The sequence below is a fragment of the Eleginops maclovinus genome, chromosome 4, assembly GCF_036324505.1.
Source record: "Eleginops maclovinus isolate JMC-PN-2008 ecotype Puerto Natales chromosome 4, JC_Emac_rtc_rv5, whole genome shotgun sequence".
Lineage (NCBI taxonomy): Eukaryota > Metazoa > Chordata > Actinopteri > Perciformes > Eleginopidae > Eleginops > Eleginops maclovinus.
The window spans coordinates 29,653,061-29,673,268 of record NC_086352.1 but is presented as its reverse complement, the minus strand read 5'-3'; the positions used below and the strand labels follow the sequence as shown (position 1 = coordinate 29,673,268).

Here is a 20,208-nt window from a genome sequence, read left to right as displayed (position 1 = left end):
GTATTTACTGGCCCTTTCTGTGTTTTGCCCATATCGATATCCGTGATGTCAGCTCGGTTACGGCTATATAAGTCCGACTATTTATTACAGTACTGGTCAAGTTAGGACATTATATTTGCTATGGCTCATTCTGTCCGATCAGCCATAGCTAGTATCATAGTTTGGCTGAAGGTCACTAAAACATTGTAAAAGGAAGAGTGTGCTTTACCCCTCGAACAATCAAGGGGTTCAGGAGGTTCATTATTTGTCCACAGTGGCTGGAATCATGCCGAATAAATGAAAATGAAATAAATGAAGCCCAGTTGCACCTGGTATAGGTCAAATCTACCAACCACTGTGACTGGTGATCTCAAATAAGCACTTTATGGAAATAGATTCATGGCTTTGATGTTGTAGCTAATTGTGGCTCATTACTCTTTGTCCCTGTGTGTAGCTTGACATGAAGTACTTATCTCCTCTGCTGCTGGCCTATGACGACAGGATGAAGGAGAAAGATGCGCTTCTGCAAACCACTGAGGTAAAGTACCTGACACATTGTATGAATATATTTTAAGTTTCTGATTTCTTCTCACCATTCAGGACAAGTTCTGATGTTATCATAGACATAAGCAGAAAACGTACGTACGGTTTATATTACCAAAATGTTGCTTTTATAAATATAGAACCCAAAATAACAGTGTGTGGATTTTATTATGGATATTATTTTTCTAGTAAAAGACAATCGTGGGTATAGTTTGTATCACATTGTCAGGAATCAATTTGGTAATAAAAGAAACTTTATGTGATGATAATGCAGCTATCATCGTGCAACATAAAATCACTTGTTAGATGCTCACTAACAAGTGATTTTAGGAATACAAATGAACAGAAGCCTTGAGAGGCAAGTGGGGAAATGTTTTATTTTGTGATGCGTTTTCTTAGAATGATCTTAATTGTACTCCTAAAAAACAGTCCTTTTACTTGGACTATTTTTTCTACGGCTAGGGAAAAGGAGTGCAAATGAGATACAGCTTAAAGTCATTTAACCTAAAAACATTATACAAACAAAACCTGATTTTCCTGTTGCGTCATAAACACACAAGAGAAAAATCACACTCCAATTGATCACCAGACTGGTCATTTTTTACTTGACTTCCGGTGCTTTTGTGGCAAAACCAGAAACCGCTAAATAAACCTTCTAATCTATTATAATATTATTTGCTCTTTATAACTTGTGACACTGTGGCCTTGTCCAAATCCTGTAATGATCAATGCATTTTTTGTTTCAGCTTATTGTTATTCATTTTTATATTTGCATTTCAAGAAATCATTTGGTTACAAGTCATACATGACAAAATGAACGCCTTAATGTTTTGTGTTCTTTACCTGCCCATTTTCCCACCTTTCATCAAAGATATAAAGTTGGTTTCTTATTCTCATGGTTCTTTTTTCCGTTCCATATATTTCATCACTAGATTCTGCCAAGTTATTGTATTTTAAGCAGTTCCTTCACTATAAAAAAAGCGTTGTTGTACTTAGTGACTGTACTTGTTCACCCTAGCAGAGGTGCTGCAGAACATTTTCTTTTCAAAGGCCCTTATATGTCTTTGTCTGCTTCCTACAGGAGGACGTGAAGAGCTTGCGTGTTCATATGGAGGAGGTGATCAAAGAAAATGAGAGACTCCATAATGAAATCACAAAGATTGGACGGGTCAGCCAGAAGAACTGGTGAGGAGATACTCATCTCTGCAGTGTGCATTAGTTAAGCAATGTCAGCAGATTAGGCCATCACTATTCACCCCCTAAGATGCTATATGAATATGTAGGAAACATATTTACATATTCTTCTGCGCTCCCCATCACTAATTCATTCTAGATTATAATGTTGCTGACTCTTACACACTTACAGTATCTTCTCTTTGTAGCTCTGTCAAGTCAGATATAGACAGATAAGTCATAGTGTGGTGCAGGAATGTGTCTTAAAACCAGGAAATGTTTAATTACCTCCCTAAAAAAGTCTCTTTTCTTTTAACGTGTTTTGGTTAAATGCCGGAAATATTTTCTATGACATAAAATGGTCGGTAAGTACCCACTGGTGAATGTCAGAAGCTTCTATGTGTCATAAAAACAGCGGTGACTAAATGAGACTACTAAATGTCAACATGAAAATGTGCTGCCTTTAGCTTTGCGGTGGTGATGCACAGCCATGTGATCATAAGATAAATAGGAGACGATAAGATGTACTTTATTGATCCCAAATTGGGATTTTTTTTCCCGTTGCAGCAGCATAAAAAGCAATCTAAAAGAGTAAAAATAAAAAGTTCTCAAATGTGAAATCTCCAAACAGAGAGTAGAAACTATACAGATGACCGTGAAGATAAAAAATCGATATGCTATCTGAGAAATAAAACTCTATTGAAGAGCCAGGTTTCAATTAAGATAAGATGTACCTTTATTAATCCCTGTGGGGAAATTCAGTTTTTAAAGCAGCAACAGAATAAGAATGAAAATCAGGACCGTATGGTTTCACACAGGATAATAACATACAATGAGTTAACAAAATATAAAGCAGGATATTATTTACATAAGTGTGTAAGGAATGGCAAACTAAATCTAAAATCTAAAAATGTTCAGTGTGAAGTTATACGTCCAGTTAACAAAAGAGGTGATTTTCTCTGTAATAATAATGGAGCTTGTTTACAGCCTAACGTTAGGCTTTTACCTCTGCCATTTGCATTGAAGCTTTGAGTTGCGATAACATTTGGAGATTTTCCTGCTCAATAACATTTGATGGTGTCATAAACGTTTGTTTACTATAGATCTTCTTTTTTGTGATATTCCAAAATCCTATGGAAAATCCCCATTGCTTTTAGTGGAGGAGCCCATGACTACAGAATACGTCATCGCTGCACACCTCTTTTTGATCCAGTTTTAATACTGTTTGGTATTCTGCTAATGCTCTCTCTGATGTCACTCAGAGATCACAAATGCATGTCGAGAAAGAGGAAAAAGCTGTGCCGCTTTTGAATATTGATTTAGAATGTGAATGCCAAAGTTATTAATGAAGCCTCAAGGATACAAACCTTTCAGTACAGACCCAATTTAAAATATATATATATATATATATATATATATATATATATTACCTGTTAAGTAGCAATAAGGCAATATTTTTTATTTGTGCAATATTATAACAGCTTCCTGTAATAGAAATAATCCCTCTTTCTGTCTGGTGTTATTTTAATGAGTTTCTGTAGCAGAGGATGGAAGAAGGATCGTAGAGAACATCAATATAGAATATTAATTAATGTAGTATAATTAAATACATATTTCTGTGAAGTATTGAATTACAGTTTATATTTATGGCAATGTTTTGTTTCCAACTTATTTTAAATAAAGGTTTTTAAAAGATCTCTCTTTTTCTCCAGTCATCAGATACAACAGCAGGCCCTCCTGGTTCTGCAGGAGAACCAGGTTCTGCTGGATCAGCTGGAGGCTCAGCACGTTAAGGCCAAGGCCAGCCACAGCAGACACCAGGCTGAAGGTACAATAACTAACCCGAAGCAAGATTATGTTTTATTTTTTCATATGTATAGTTAATAGAAACAATTTTAGAACAGTGAAAGAACAGTTTTCATGCCCTCAATGATTACTTTATATCTTAATATGTGCCTTTTTAAGAGTGAATACACATTTATAAAAGGAGGCTGTGAAGCAAAGGATTAATGAAATCTGACGTGTCGAGCATAAACAGTGTCAGGTTCTGAGGTGGGAGATTGTGTAGCAGCCCTGGGGTCCTGTCAGATGGCTGCAGGGATTTAATAAACTGTGAGCTGTGGACAGATTTAGATCACTCATAGACATTTACTGATCAATCCAGACTGATCTTCAGACGTTCTTGAAGTTATCAACATTAAGCATCATTTTATATAGGCTAAAATCCCTCCAGAGGGACATTTACATGCACTAAAACCTATTTAACACATTAGAGAAAAGGAAAGGTTGTGCTAATTGAAACTCTTGTATATACAGTTGGGTAGTTCCATCTACAGCAATGCGTCATATTTTCATTATATGTTTTTCTCTCTGTTTCTTTCATCTTATTTTTACTCTTCTCCATCCTCTCCCTGTAGTTTCCAAGGTGTCGAAGCAGCTGATGTTGTTAGAGGCAGAAAAGCCGTGTTTGCAAGAGGAGCTGGAAGAGAGCAGGAGAGAGGCGCTGAAAAACGGGAGAGAGGTACAAGCTCTGCAGGGCCGCCTGAAGGATGCCATCACCTGGGACGAACACTGCGGCATCGCTGGGAAACTCAGACGGTACTGCTACAATGTCTTGCTTGATCAAAAATGTGTTTCTCTAAATTATTCATAAACTGGGAAACTTTTTTTCGTGAAGTAAGGACAAAAAGAGAAGAGCTACATTTTGTCAAGTGGGTTACACCCATTCTTTCTTGCTGTTTGTCCAAGGTTGTTCCTTTTTATGCTGCCATCAAAGCATCCCAAATGCCTGGGCTTTACATCTTATTGTTTCCAACTGTTTCTTTTAGAGTATAGGCAAAACAAATTTAATAAATTAAGAATCAATTACAATAATACAACACAAATAATATAATAATTGTCATCGTTATTCATTTCATAATTTAATAATAATTGTAAAATAAATATTGTAAATACATTATTATTATTTACTTCTTTACATCTTATTCCTTCACAACTGTTTTATTTAGTTTTTCTATACATTGAGAATAGGAAAAAAACATTTTGTTATTTAATATTTAATGTTTTAAAGGTCAATCTATGAGAAATCTAAATCTTAGGTTTCTTAAAAATACAGTGCAATTCTTTTTGGGAAAGAATATTGCCCAAAAACCATAACAACATAAAACTGGGTCAAAAAAAGCTCTAAGAGTTTGAGTTTAGTTTGTAAGTAATTCAGTTACAATTGATTTTTAGCAGATGAAACGAGGGGAACAAAAAAGGGTAGCGCCTGAAGCGTGGCATTATTAATTCCATTAGAGAGCGGCTCCGGGATGTGACAGATAAATTGATCAGAATTCTACCTGCAATGCTTTAGTTATATTTGATAAAGGTGTGAAAGAACGCCAGTGGTATTCAACATTAAACTCTGATTAGTTAATCGAAACAAGTAAACAAAAGAGAATCGATCCGCCAGCTGCAGCGCTTTCAGACCGCTAAAATGCTCACTAACACCAAGTAAGGGGATGACATCAGTCCCGTTTTAAGGTGTTTACGCTGTTGGAGAATTGACTTCACAATACTCCTGTTGGTTTATAAAGTGCTGAAAGGTTTTTGGGGCTGACATATTTTTCTAAGCTACATTACAAACCATGCAGGTCTGCTTTCTGTCCCGACAGAGAAACTGAACCTGGAGAAGCAGTGTTCATTGGGCTCCATACATCTGGAACAAACTCCCAGAAAACTGCAGCTGCTTTCTCTTAAATCAAACTATTTCTGTCTTGCACTGTTACTTTTTTTGGATACTTTTCTTGTTTCATGACTGTCTTCTTTAGAAAAGTGTTGAGAAATACTTCATTACTCAGTGTCATTTTTTAAAGGGGTGCTATTATGCTTTTGGGGGTTTCCCTTTCCTGTAATGTATCACATCGGTTTGTGTGCATGTAAATGGTCTGCAAAGGCTAAAATCTTCAAGTTCCTCAAGACGGAGTTTCTCTCCCACACACTCCCCCCACCTTTTGAACATTCAACCATGTAAACATGTCACAGTAGAGGCACAAAATACAAATATGAACCAGATAATTAGCCTAATGGGGCCCTTTTAATGGACATTTAAAAATTATGTATTTTGTAAAGCACTTTGAATTTTCTTGGTTGAATCATGGTGCATAAATGTGTGTGCGTACTTTGCCTAGCAGGTTTTTGAAAATTCACACAAAATCCCTGCAGGCTTGTGCATTCCATAGTTATGGCATGCACTCATTTTGATAGTGCACACTGTGTTGATTTGTTGAAATTTGCTGTACGATCTGCCCTTTGCCTCTCAGACAACTGGAGCAACTGGAGAGTAAGAACAAGAGGGAGATGGACGACTTTCTTATCAGATGGTCCAGCCTGCAAGAGGAGAATAGGAGTCTGGCTCTGGACAAAGCCAACCTGACGGCTGATATAAAGAGAATGGAGGCCGAGCAGGAGCTCACCCAACAAGCTAACAGGTAGCACTTGTATTTGTACATTTTTTATTCCATTTATTTTCTTAACTGGGTGTGGGTTTGACGAACCTACATTCAACATTTCAACATGTAACATCATTTTGTATTTGTCCCAAAAGTTACATTAAACCAAGAAACTCTTGCACGCACGCGCACTCTTTAAATGGATGCTGAGTACTCCATATTACATGACATCTTGTCTCTTTGTTTCTAATCTTCTGACATTTTTGAATGGTTGATGCCTCCTTATTTTTTCCACTTCTTCTTTCCCATGTTCTTATAAAATATAGACAATAAATGAACTTGCCATTGGTTACCCTATTTTATATAAGTATCCTATTATCCTATTAGGTTATCCTATTTTATATAATTAATAATATTTTATATAAGTAATAATAATATAATAATAATATAATAATATTATTATTATTATTATTATTATTATTACTATTATTATTATTATATATTATTAAATAAGTAATAATAATAATAATGTAAGTATATTTAAAGAGGCGTATGATTGGGGGGAAAAGCTAACGGGTAACATTTGTGGATGTTTGTCCACATACTGTACGTGACAGGCAAAGGGGTGAGACATCACTAAGCTGAAAATGAAGAGTGCCTCTTCAACATCATTGCACATCTTACTGTAGTAGACAATGTTCTACAGTACACAATTTATTTTGGTCCAGGATAACATCTGTCCTAAAATGTGTTCTGTCCTCAGCCACCTCGCTCTGCTCCCTGCAGACCTCAACTTAATATATTGTGGACTTTCTCTTTCTGAAGTGTGAAACTTGTCTGAAGGTGTTTGATTAACCAGCAGTGTCTGCGGCCCTCTCGCATAAAGACGGCAGTGTCTCAAGAGATAATCCACCCAACTCTGTGTTCTGTCCTGTTCCTCTCCTAAAACCCCTGGTGCATATCTCTCCTATTTCCTCTCAATCTCTTCCCTTGTCCTCCTATTTATTTAGCCATCGTTCATTTCCTCGTTGAGATTCTCTCTCCACATATTTTTCCTTGAAATCTGTTTGACCATTTGTCTTCTTCCCTCCTATCTCTCCATCATCCAGGAAGGCCGAGAGGAAGATGAGTGTATTGAAGAGACAGAAGGAAGAGTGTGTGGTGAAGGAGGAAAGGACTCGGCATTACATGGGAGCTATCATTTCTGTGGCCGAGCACATTTCCCAGGAGAGGGACCAGCTCATAAAGATGGTATAGCTGATATTCCTGATACTGTATTAATATATTCTTCATGGCACATATATGGTAGCATATAGCATAGCATGGTAACTACAGCAGACACCCTACTAAGTGGAGCAGTGGTGAGGTTTTTGCTAGCAATATCGTTTTTCCATTGGATTTTGGAAAATTGCAAGAAAAACATTTATGATACTTCAACTTTTTGAGTCGTCCACATACTCACACCGCTTTATTATTTTTTAAGCGTAATAACCTGAATAAGTAGCTAATGTTAGACGACAAACAAACTACATCACTGTCACATGATTTCATCTCACCTCCGCTAAGCTAAAGGCGGCTAATATCTGGCGTGGTCAGAATCCTAATACCTTTATACGTCCCACAGAGGGGAAGTTTGCATTGTTACAGCAAAAGTAAAGCAAAACACAAAAAATAAAACACTATTAGAGAAAGGGAATGCACACAATGCATAAAATTAAAAAGTAATTCCAATTTACAAGTTACATTCGTAATGGATTTTTCCAATTTACAAGTGCTATCGATGCTTAGTCTCATTTAGTCCCTTGTTAGCAAACTTGAATCCAAAGCCAAAACCAGTGATGCTTTCACGTACTCCTCGGAGGGTGTAGAGTGGTGCACGAATGAGTCCTGAAATCTGGAAATTAGTCAGCGTTTTACACAGTTCCCTCGTCTCGAAGTCAACTTTTTTTTTTTTTTAGATGCCTGATATAAAATCTGTGGTTAACAAAAGCTTCCAAGATTTTCTCAATTTATTCTACGACAGGGATGACCAAACTACGGCCCGCGGGCCATTTTCAATCGGCATTTAGCAAATAAAAAAAAGTATAATGAAATATGGCCCACACCTAAGTACTTGTACTTGTCTTCTATTGTCCTTCTTAAATATACAGTATGTGTACAAATATATTACACAGTAGTATTCATGTGTTAATAAGTCCAGTTTTCAAAGAAATTCAATCAATTAATGTGCAAAACATCTTCTAACAATTCTTAGTTGATAAGAAAAAAGCCCAATAACTTATTTGCATAACAAGCTGGAAAAATAACCTTCATATTTCCAACTGTACAGTTAAGCAAACTGAGGCTTCTGTTTTAAGGAATGAGCTACTTACAACATAAATGAAACCCTATGGAGAGCTCTGTTTTTTTTTCATAAAGCATATTTAAGTATCAAGCATAATTTACCTACATTTGATAGGCTTTGCTAACTTATAACTTAACTAATGAGGCAGTATAACTCACCTCTAGTGAGGGGCCCAGCCCTTCGTATGTTTTTCTGCGCCTTGGAATCCCCCAGTCAGAGCTTGCTGATGTGGCCAGGGAAAGAGAAGTTTGGGGCTCTCTGCTGGAGCTGTTACCTCCCCCCTGACGGATAAGCAGGAGAAGATGGATGGATGGATGGATGGATGGATGGAACGTCATCAGGCCGATCACAGGTCGCCTTTATTTTAGCGGTGGTAACATGAAGTCATGTGACGTGAAGCAGTCCCATCATAGCCTGACGACTGTTAATGGTTTCTAGCTATTGCATTTACACTTCAACTTTTATAAAGGGGGTGTTAAAATGTGGTGGTTATCCTGCTGAACAATATGCATGAGTATCTTAAATGTGCGTTCGCCAGAGACCTCGTTGTCTGCAATAATCCAATGAAAGATTCCATTTATTTTTTGTCAAGGGAGCCTTTGCAATACTATCCGGGTCGGCCTATGAATTTTTTCACTTTTGTATCTCTCTTTAACAGTATGGAAACCCTTATTCCAACTTCTTTATTTCATGAGCTTTGAGTCGTCATGTGGAAACAACATGAAAACTCTAGAGAAGCCATACTTTATTGTTCAGAGCGTTTAAACAACACTTTGATATCTTCTTCAGAAGCATCTCCACTTGACTTCAACTTAATTTTCCCAGGCAGGATAAGCAGCAAAAACAGTCCTATGCTGACAAAAGTAAACAATACATGTTTATCTGAAGACTGCTTTTCATACACGTTAATACTTCTTTCTTTGACTATAATACGCCTTTCCAGATAGTTTCATGGAATCACACCAGTTTTTCCCGTAATACAAACAGATTAAGCCAATGGAAATATACAAATAAATATAGCATGGTATGTTGATTATAAGGTGCAACTAAGTATTTTGAATGTATTTTTTAACTACCGTACTATACTCTTCTGCTCTAATTTATGTTAATACTGCTTTTTGCAAATAAGACATGATTTGCAGTGTTTACTAACCCTTCAGGCTGTTGTAGTTTGTAAGAGCTGATTGAACTTAAATGCAGCCACCAAATCTTGTGTATGGTTAAAAGGCAATTTACTTGGTAATTTGTTCCAATGTGAAAGCAGGAAGGATTAGAAAAACAACCACAGGAGCACTGGCAGTCTCCCAGAATATAAACCAGCAGGCAGGAATCTGTCAAACTGACGAACCCCCGATAAAGCTCCCCTGAACAGAAGGGAGCAGCTGAGTAATACAGAGCAGCCGTGCAGCATGTGGCTGATGACAGAGGGCAGATTTTCTGGGACCTTTTTGTTTTTTTGCCAGGAGTTGTTTGTGTCATTTTTCAGAGAGGTGCAGTTTCCCTGCCACCTGATGCACTCCCCATGTCAGCAGTGAGATACAGGGGAGATAACCCCAGGTGATAGGATAAGTGTGACTGATTAAACACTCCTCTGACTTTACTGAGGTGCTTGCAATAGACCTTTTACATACACAGCAGACATTTTGACGTCTAAATATATAATTCAAAATTATATTGAAATCACAATATAGATGCGCGCACTCTCCAAATGGCATTGTTCGCAATATTTGGAAAAGGCAACAAATTATAAAATACTGAGGTGCCCGAGAGAATTCCTGAGCTTCAAAAAACGTATTCAACAGACTCAATAAAATATCTTCTTCTTTTAAAGGTCTCCTATTATGCTATATTTCAACAATATATTTTAGGGCAATATCTATACAAAACTTGTCTGTGAAGTGTTTTGCTCAAAATACCAAACAGATCACCCATTGTAGCATGCCTCATCCCCCTCTATTTCAGCCCTGTTCCTGAAGTGCTGATTCTGTGACTGTCGCTTTAAATCTGAGCTGAGCTGAAGCTGACCACGCCCCTTTGCAGCCATGCAGCTCTCTGTCTGAAGAGAGAAGTTTCTAACGGAGAAACTCAACTAAATGCTGCCGTGATTAAACCCCATATTATGTTCCAAACCACATCAAGCATTATTTCTAAAACACTTCTCAGTGTTTGCCACTAGAACAGAGACATTATATGCGTTACATATACAACAACTCTAAGTCCCTCCTGCAGACAACCTGCTGAATACAGACACACAGAGGTGCTGCGGAGGGGATTCAGCTCGTGTATATTATGGACGATAGGTTGAGACGTGTCATGTGGGTGGGAAGTTGCCAAGAGTTAAATGTAAAGCCAGCCCACATTTCTGATATGACTTCATAACCGAAGCATATCTGGAACAGCTCGTTTTTAGAGATGTGGGTAAGGAGGAAAAGAGAGAGGGTTGTATTTTCTGATACTTTGTGAGTGTCCTTACACACCGGGGACATATTTATTTATAAAAGAGAGCAAAAAGTGCATTTTGCATGATAAGTGTTCATTGAATAGAGTTTTAAATGGTAAAGTAAATAATTTTTCCGAAAATGGTCATTCGCTTTAATATTGTTAACAATATCACGATTGCAAAATCATTGAAAATTGCAAGTAGGTAATTTTTTCCAATTGTGCAGCCCTAATCTTAAGATGTGTTTTTTTCTCATTGTGGAGTATTGTATAGACTAACAGAAGACTTATGTTGCAACATGGCACCTTTTTAATGTTTTAGAGCATTGATACCTGTCTAGGTTAGTTAATTTGATTTACATTTCAAACATGATAGAAGAGGTGATCTATGTTGGTTGATTTTATGAAAAACAGCAGTAGAGGAAATGGGAAACAGATAGAACTTTAAAGTATGTCCTTGGCTCGGTTGGCTCAGTTTGTATCAGGGGACCAGAGAAAGTTTTTCCGGTAAATGTTAATAGATTCAGGGAGTTTGCCAAAGCTGGTTTTTCAGGGAATAAACAAGAGCCCATCGTGTGTGGAAGGTCAGACTGACAACATTTCAGAGGCAGCATGTCTAAAGCTCACAAGAACTGATTTATCAGGAAGAGAAAGGGTGGCAATGACGGTGTGTGTGCATGCCTGCTGTCAGTGACGGTGTTATTGTGATTGGCAGATTAAAAGATGACTTGCCGATCGATTTAATCATAATTTCAATGACAGCGACCTCAAGGATAATTGTATTTATGTTAATATAAAAGACACTCATCATCCTGTGGGTACAATACAAAAAACACATATCATTTCCATTAAGGTTTGCCTTAAGCAATCCTGCAAATAATGCAGTCCGTACTAATGCTACTTACCAATTAATGTAAAACATGTGTCAAATGTATTTGATGAAGTGCTCTACATACACCAGTTACATTTATAAGGTGGCAATCTGTGCACCATTCACCATTGTTTTGAAGTATCCTTTAAAGGCCTGCTATTATGCTATATTTGAACAATATATTGTAGGGCAATATCTATACAAAATATGTCAGTGTTTTTCTCAAAATACCAAACAGATCCCCCATTGTAGCATGCCTCATCCCCCTCTATTTCAGCCCTGTTCCAGAAGTGCTGATTCTGTGACTGTCACTTTAAATCTGAGTTGAGCTGAAGCTGGCCACGCCCCTTTGGAGCACATGCAGCTCTCTGTCTGAAGAGAGAAATTTGTACCGCCAGAAAACTAAATGCTGCCGGGATTGAAAGCAATATTATGTTCCAAACCACATAAAGCATTATTTCTGAAACCGTACGGAGCGCAAACGTTTCTCTCTCGCGGGGTTTACCACAAGGACAATACCTTTTTATATCCGGCTTCTTTACACATACTCTCTCCAGTACAGCGTTAGCTCTGAGTGTTAGCGATGCTTGCTAATGTAAACGCAGACCATATTACTTCCAAAACAGAGTGGTTTCAGCTCGCCGACTGTATGTGGGGTACGATAGGTTGGGGCGTGTCACGTGGGTGGAACATTGCCAGGAGTTCAATGTAAAGCCAGCCCACATTTGCCTTATAACGTCATAAGAACGTCAAATCTGGATCAGCTTGTTTGTTCCCCCGTTTTTAGAGATGTGGGTAAGGAGGAAAAGAGAGAGGGTTGTATTCTCTGACACTTTGGGAGTCTCTTACACACCGGGGATACATTTATGTATAAAATACATTTAAAAATGTGCATAATAGGGAACGTTTAAGCATCTTTCTTATGTCATTGCTGCACACCTAATGTTTCAGAGTGTAGGGGGGCTTTAGAGGGGTAATGGGGTAGTCAGTGGCTCAATCCCCATTCCTACAGTCATCATGTCAATGTTTCCTCTGCATGATACTTAACTACAAATTGCTCCAATAGGCATGTCTACGGTTTAGGAATAACCCCATAAATAAGTCAGCATTTTAATACTTGTATTTCCCTCGTTTTTTTTCAACATTTTGAGTTCGATGCCTGAAATTAGTTCTGACAGCTTTTACATCTAGTGATTCATTGACGCTTCAATAAAACGTTTGTTTGCCACAGGTCTTATTTTCTGCAAAAATTCCCATTGCTTTTAGTCAAGGGAGCTCTTGCCATGCTAAATTCCAGGTTTGCCTACAAAAATACGTCTTCCCATCACCATATTGAAGCTAAATAACATGTAATGGTAAGAAATGTGATACTGTTTAATGGCAACAGTTTGAACAGTCTTCTTCTCTTTTATCCACCTTTCCCTTAATGCCTCACTTCCTTCCTCCAACTGTGCGTTCCCCTCCCGTGTACCTCTCCTAGATCAGTAACCCCCCGTCTACCCTCTCTACCTCCCCAGGCTTCGCTTCTTCAGCAGGAAAAACAGGGATTCGTCAGCAGGATTCTAAAAGGCACAGTTCGATTCGGGAAACTACAGGAAGAAGTCAAAGTAAGTTCCTTTTCTAAATGTCACTTTCACACCACAATTGACGCCACTGTCATTTGAGATTCCTGTTTGTTCTAGCGCCGCTAAATGATGCCCTAACTGTGGAGGGACCACGTTGAACACAGCATTGTACCTGAAGTTAATTTTGCCCATGATAACTCTCCAATCTATTCCCTATTGATCAGCCCACTTCACTTCCACTTCCACTGTCGCTCTGCACCTCTCAGAAAGCACAGATTAATGAACACTTGGGTCTCTCAGATTCTCTCAAGCTGAGCTCATTGACTTTTAAGGACTTCATTTTCACATCTTTATCGCAGACACACATTCAGCCTGTTCAATGTGAGAAATCACCAGAAATGAAAGCAGCATGGGCTTATTTTCATTATGGATGCATCTACCAATAACGTTTGAATCCATTATTTTTGTTCCGTTCATGAAAATAATCTGCCAACACACTTCACAGAGACTTAAAATCTTCAAATGTCTTGTTATTTTTAACCAAAATTCCAAATACTTCCAAAATATTTAGTTTACAATAATACATGACAAAGAACAGCAGGATATCATCTCATTTGGGTAGTCTAAATCAAATAATATTGGATTGTTTCACTATCTCTGCTTGAGATCAGAAGAGATCACGGTGTCAGCTCTTATAACACGGTGCTGTGTGTGCTGTGTGCCCATGTCCCTGCTAATGGACAGGACCTTACAGGCAGTCACACACTGCTTGATTGATCAACTGTTCTTCTGTTGAATGCTGCTTTATGCTACCACCGGTAAATCCCCCATCAGAAACTCATGTGCAGCACCCTATTATATTTCTTGTCTAAGGCTAATGATATCAGTGGTACAGGCAATTTTATATTATAGAGCATTTCCGAGTAAAAAGTATGTTATATTCTTCACAACCATCAGGCCCAGGTTGACAACTGCGCTTGTTTTCAGTGTCATTTATTGTGTTTTTACAACTTTAAAAAATCTGTTGTTGTTATTTGTTCATAGCCGCCTCTTTTCCAAAACGTATTCATTTTTAATATTTATTAAGGCTTACCTTAGGTTGCAACCAACTGAATACCCCTCAGCTCCCCCTTCATTTAGGAGCATGTTGGAAAACACACGGTACTTCAGAACCTAAAAAGCAAAAGGCACTGTATAAAGTCACGGATTGGTATGTCTATTATGGGATTCTGTAGGATGGTTAAACATGGCAAATGGAGAATCTTTATCCCGGGGGAAATTATATTTTTTGAGTTGCTCCAATTTTGAACAAAATACATTTGAAGATAAATAAAAACATATTAATAAATGTATCTATAAATATCTATATAATTGTATATATTATTACATTCAATAAAAATGTACAATAAAAGATCCAATCCAAATATTTAAGAAGTTAAGGTAAAACATGCTGTAACATGTAGACATTAAAAACCCATTAATACCCCATGTAGATAAAATAGGGCTTATTTGAAGATAATTATATTCCATTTCTGCCCCAACCCCCACACACTGGATCATTAACATCACCTCGTAATTTAATATTTAAAAATAACTCAACATAGAAATCATTCAAGCGAATCACCATGGCAACCTTTTATACCTGGACAATGCCATCTCAGTTTGATTTTTACCAGGGGGGTTGACGGTTGTCCTGCAACACTAATTAGGGCAGTTTTTCTATGTGTCAGTTTGTCAACATGTCATTAATCTGGAAGTGTGAATGCCCTCTCTCCCAGCTGTTGTTATTCAAGACCAAATCTCACAGATCGTTTTATTTGGGTCTCTATAGCAACAGCCTGTGTGTGTGTGTGTGTGTGTGTGTGTGTGTGTGTGTGTGTGTGTGTGTGTGTGTGATCGATCAATGTTGTGTGAGTGAAGACGTTCATTGCCAGTGCCTTCATTTAATATCAAAACCATTCACATTTTAAGAGTTAATGATTTAAATGGAAAAATGCCCAATCCAAGGCCTGTCATTTTTATCACAGGTCTACCTCAACTATGAGAGACAGAATGAGAAGAAGAAATCTAGGAAATCACATTGTCTGATTTTTAAAGAATTAATTGGTAAATTCCTCGGTAAAATAAGTATTTGGTCACCTACAAACAAGCAAGATTTCTGGCTCTCACAGACCTGTAACTTCTTCTTTAAGAGGCTCCTCTGTCCTCCACTCGTTACCTGTATTAATGGCACCTTTTTGAACTTGTTATCAGTATAAAAGACACCTGTCCACAACCTCAGACAGTCATACTCCAAACTCCACTATGGCCAAGACCAAAGAGCTGTCAAAGGAGACCAGAGACTAAATTGTAGACCTGCACCAGGCTGGGAAAACTGAATCTGCAATAGGTAAGCAGCTTGGTGTGAAGAAATCAACTGTGGGAGCAATTATTAGAAAATGGAAGACATACAAGACCACTGCTAATCTCCCTCCATCTGGGGCTCCACGCAAGATCTCACCACAATAATTTGAAAATAAATTCTTTGAAAATCCTATAATGTGATTTCCTGGATTTTCTTTTCTCATTTTGTCTCTCATAGTTGAGGTATACCTATGATAAAAATTACAGGCCTCTCTCATCTTTTCAAATGGGAGAACTTGCACAATTGGTGGCTGACTAAATACTTTTTTGCCCCACAGTAACCTCTTGCCGTAGCGCCTACTAGAATTTAAATGTTTATATTTTCTATCTTCACTTATTTTATCTTACTTGCAATTTTTATGAGTAACTTTTTAAAGCTTCACTTTAAACAAGCTAGTAACATTTTTGTGTTTTTGAACTTTTTTTGTTCATAGAAATATTTAAATTCAGTTTATTTTATGAAACATTTGACTTTAATTTATGTACATATTTTGATTCTAATAAATCCCTTGTAAGACGATAGAAACACCTTCTTTTGACATCAATGACAAATACAAAAGAGTATTCAAATGATTGTATCTTTTGTCTATTGACTAACAGCAATTTTTTTTAGCATAAAATATATGTTTGGTCCGTCACTCAAACACTTACAGACGAATCGCAAGGAGGAGGTTTGCAATATATTAACATACTTATTTGGTAATACTTCATGTCCTTTTGCTTCAATAAAAAAAAAATGTATTTTCTTATTTAAAAGCAATTTCCGTTTGTGCTATATCGTCCTTTAATTTAAAATGGGATTTGGCCCAGCCAGGGTCCATCATCTTGACATATCAAGTCTTTCAGGGCATACCTAACGTTTTGATTTCAAACAAGTCTGATTGATTATTATTATTATTCCTGCCAGCTTATTTCATTTACATGTGCAGAAATCAGTTTTTTCAGAGGCCTTTCAACCTTGCCTATAAAACAACTAAAAGGAGATAAATATTTAAGCATGGTGTTGGACGTTTAGTGACTGCAAATTATACTACAACTAAATGCAGTTTCTCACAAGATAATAGCAATATGTCATGATCCTGGTTTCGTATCTGTCATGTCCTTGTGTTGTGTGTTTTATTTTGAAATTTATCCCCTGCGCCTGATTGTGTCATTGTGTTCACCTGTTGCCCCTGTGTTTCTCCTCCCCCTTCCAGCTGTGTCTTGTCTTGTGATTACCCATGTGTATTTAGTCCCTGTTTCCCTTTTGTCTGTTGTTCGGTCGTCGTCAATTCTTCCCTGATCTTGTAAATGTTACCTGCCTGTTCCTGTCGCCCTTCATGTCTGAAGCTAAGTGTTTTTCATGTCCTGTGTTCCCCTTGATTCGTGATTTCGTCAACAGCTTTTGAATAAAGTTCGCTTTTAGTTTTTGACCCTTACCTGCTTCCCCTTGATTTACTGCACTTGGGTCCAATTTCCCCAACCCTGACAGAACGACCGAACCCCAAAAATGGACCCAGCAGTACTTTTTGAGGATGCTCCTGTGGAGTTTTCCTACAACATTTTATGTATCTATGGAGAGTGGAGGAGAGCAGGTTCTAAAGAGGCTCAGGATGCAGCTCTTCTTCATCCACGCCGGGAATTGGCAGCTAAGCCATAGTTGGAGAACTCACTGCCGGACTATTTAAGGACATTTGTCAATTCCCCAGAAAGCCTGCACCCTTTCCTTAAACCTTGTGTCACAGCCATGACGCTTCCTACAGCCAAGCCTCCTACAGCCAAGCCTATTACAGCCAAGCCTCCTACATCCAAGCCTCCTGCAGCCAACCCTCCTGCACCCACGCTTCCGGCTGAAGTTTTGGCCCTAGCAGCCGCGTACCCATCTGCAGTTCCGGCCCTAGCAGCCATGTTTCCAGGCCAAGCCCAGGCCGCCATGCTCCCAGCTGCAGTTTGGCCGACTCCAGCCCCTGCTGTCCTGTCGGCGGCCAGGCCGACTCCAGCCCCTGCTGTCCTGTCGGCGGCCAGGCCGACTCCAGCCCCTGCTGTCCTGTCGGCGGCCAGGCCGACTCCAGCCCCTGCTGTCCTGTCGGCGGCCCGGCCGACTCCAGCCCCTGCTGTCCTGTCGGCGGCCCGGCCTGTCCTGTCGACTCCGGCTTCCCCTGTCCTGGCGAGCCCGGCCTGTCCTGGCAACTCCGGCCCGGCCTGTCCTGTCGACTCCGGCTTCCCCTGTCCAGTCAACTCCAGCCTCGCCTGCCCTGTCGACTCCGGCTTCGCCTCCAGTCCCGCCTGTTCCTACTCCGTTGGGGGTCCCGCCGTCACCTGTTCTGATGGGGGTCTCGCCAACTCCTGCTCCAATGGGGGTCCCGCCGTCAGCTGTTCCGCCGGGGGTCCCGCCAACTCCTCACGCCATCAAGTCGGTCGTCCCTCCGACACCCGTTCCGTTGGTGATCCCACCAACCCATGTCCCTGTCCAGTCGGGGGCCCCGTCGACTCAAGCTCATGTCCCGCCGACTCTAGTTCATGTCCCGTCGGTGGTGCTGCCGGCCTCTGCACCTGCCTCTTCGGGGGTCCCGCCGACGCCAGTACTACCCGGGTTCCCGCCAAAGCCATCTCCTGCCTCTTCGGGGGTCCCGCTGATGCCAGTACCAACTGGGGCCCCGCCGACTGGTGCTCCTGTCTCCTCGGTGGCCCTGCCGCCTCCTGCTCCAGGTGCTCCTTACTTCCCTCTAGAGGCGTCTCGCCGTCCTCCAGCCCGTCGTCCAGAGGCGTCTCGCCGTACTCCAGCCCGTCGTCCAGAGGCGTCTCGCCGTCCTCCAGCCCGTCGTCCAGAGGCGTCTCGCCGTCCTCCAGCCCGTCGTCCAGAGGCGTCTCGCCGTCCTCCAGCCCGTCGTCCAGAGGCGTCTCGCCGTCCTCCAGCCCGTCCTCCAGCCCGTTGTCCAGAGGCGTCTCGTCGTCCTCCAGCCCATCCTACAGCCCATCCTCCGGAGCTGTTTCGCCGTCCTCCGGAGCTGTCTCGTCGCCTTCCAGGCCGCCCTCCGGAACTGTCTCGTCATCCTCCAGGCCGCCCTCCAAAGCGGTCTCGCCGCCTTCCAGGCCGCCCTCCGGAGCTTTCTCGCCACCTTCCAGGCCGTCCTCCGGAACTGTCTCGCCGCCCTCCGGAGCTATTCCACTTTCCTCCAGGTCGTCCTCCAGAGTTCCCTCGCCATGGTCTACGCCCTTGCCTCCGCCCCTGTCTCCGCCCATGTCTCCGGCCTCAGGCGTTCCCTCGCCGTGGCCTCCGCCCATGTCTACGGCCTCCAGAGTTCCCTTGCCACAAGGCATGTCTCATGCTCTGCCTTGCCCGTAGGCCGTCAGCCCGAGACACCCTTCTCGTCCTCTGCCTTGCCCCCGGGTCGTCCGCCCGAGACACCCTCCTTGTCCTCTGTCTTGTCCCCGGGCCGCCTGCCCGAATCCCGCCTCCGGACCCCCTCCACCCACCCTTGTGGCCTTGGTCAAAATTTCAGTAGGGAAAGTAGAAAATACAGTTTTTCTGACATTGTTAGTGAAAATAATTAAATGTACCCCAGGTCCAAAGTCCACTAGTCAATCGCATGTATACCCACATTTTGCGGACTTCAAAAAAGGTGTGAAATGTGTTGATGGAGTTCAATCTCTTTTACTGACAATAACAGACCACAAGACAAGACCACGATGGTGGGTGGGATCAAAATTTTGTTTCAAATGCTTTACATTATTTTCCTTTGAACCTGCTTCAGTCAGATTCTCCAAAGCACAGTCGTCTCCGCAGTAATCAGCAGCTCATGGAGGCATTGATGAGACTTTCTTTCTTGCAGCAGCAGGTGATTGATTCTGAGTTGGGAGTGTTAAATCAAAGTTCTGCTCGTACGTTTCATACCAACCTGAAATGCTACCAAATTCCAGGAGTTGCTTTCTTTGTAGTGGTCTCCTGAAGACTTTAATCCCAACTCTGTCTCTAGATTCCTATCATCTCATAGTGATGTTTCCTAGGTATGAATTGAAAAAGGATTGCGTGTGCTATAAAGAGAAAGCAGATTGAGACTAAATTATTCATGTGTAATTAAAATTCATGCTCCTCCCTCTGCTTGAATCACCTGAAAATGCTAAATGTTTTAGTGAAAGCATGCATAAATATAGCAAGGTCACAGGTTTGTGTGACCCATACTGCTTGACGTCAGTGTGGAGAGTCTTACTATTCAAAGAGAGCATTTCCAAGATCCTTCATATGACAGTAATTACCCCAAATCCTGTGATACATGGATATTTGATTCCTCAGGTTGTGTTCTTGTCCCTCATCTTAAGTGGCTAAAGTCTTATGATTTGAAGGAGTGAATGTTTCTTCCACTTACCTCATCGGATTAGTTTGGCTAATTTTCTCAGCTACTGTTCGAAATCTGAAAACAAGGAAATGAGTGAAGTGCTCATGTATTCATTATCATCAATTGCCTTCCACTTATTACA

General features: G+C 40.3%; 1 protein-coding gene across 1 annotated transcript in view; it reads left to right on the top strand.

Annotated features, from left to right (window-relative positions):
* Positions 1-20,208, top strand: part of cep89 (centrosomal protein 89) — a 71,659-nt gene that overhangs the window by 14,350 nt on the left and 37,101 nt on the right. The window contains 7 exon segments of the mRNA XM_063880504.1: positions 434-517; positions 1,604-1,707; positions 3,408-3,523; positions 4,113-4,293; positions 6,000-6,167; positions 7,238-7,379; positions 13,300-13,389. Coding sequence (XP_063736574.1) covers positions 434-517; positions 1,604-1,707; positions 3,408-3,523; positions 4,113-4,293; positions 6,000-6,167; positions 7,238-7,379; positions 13,300-13,389 — 885 coding nt within the window.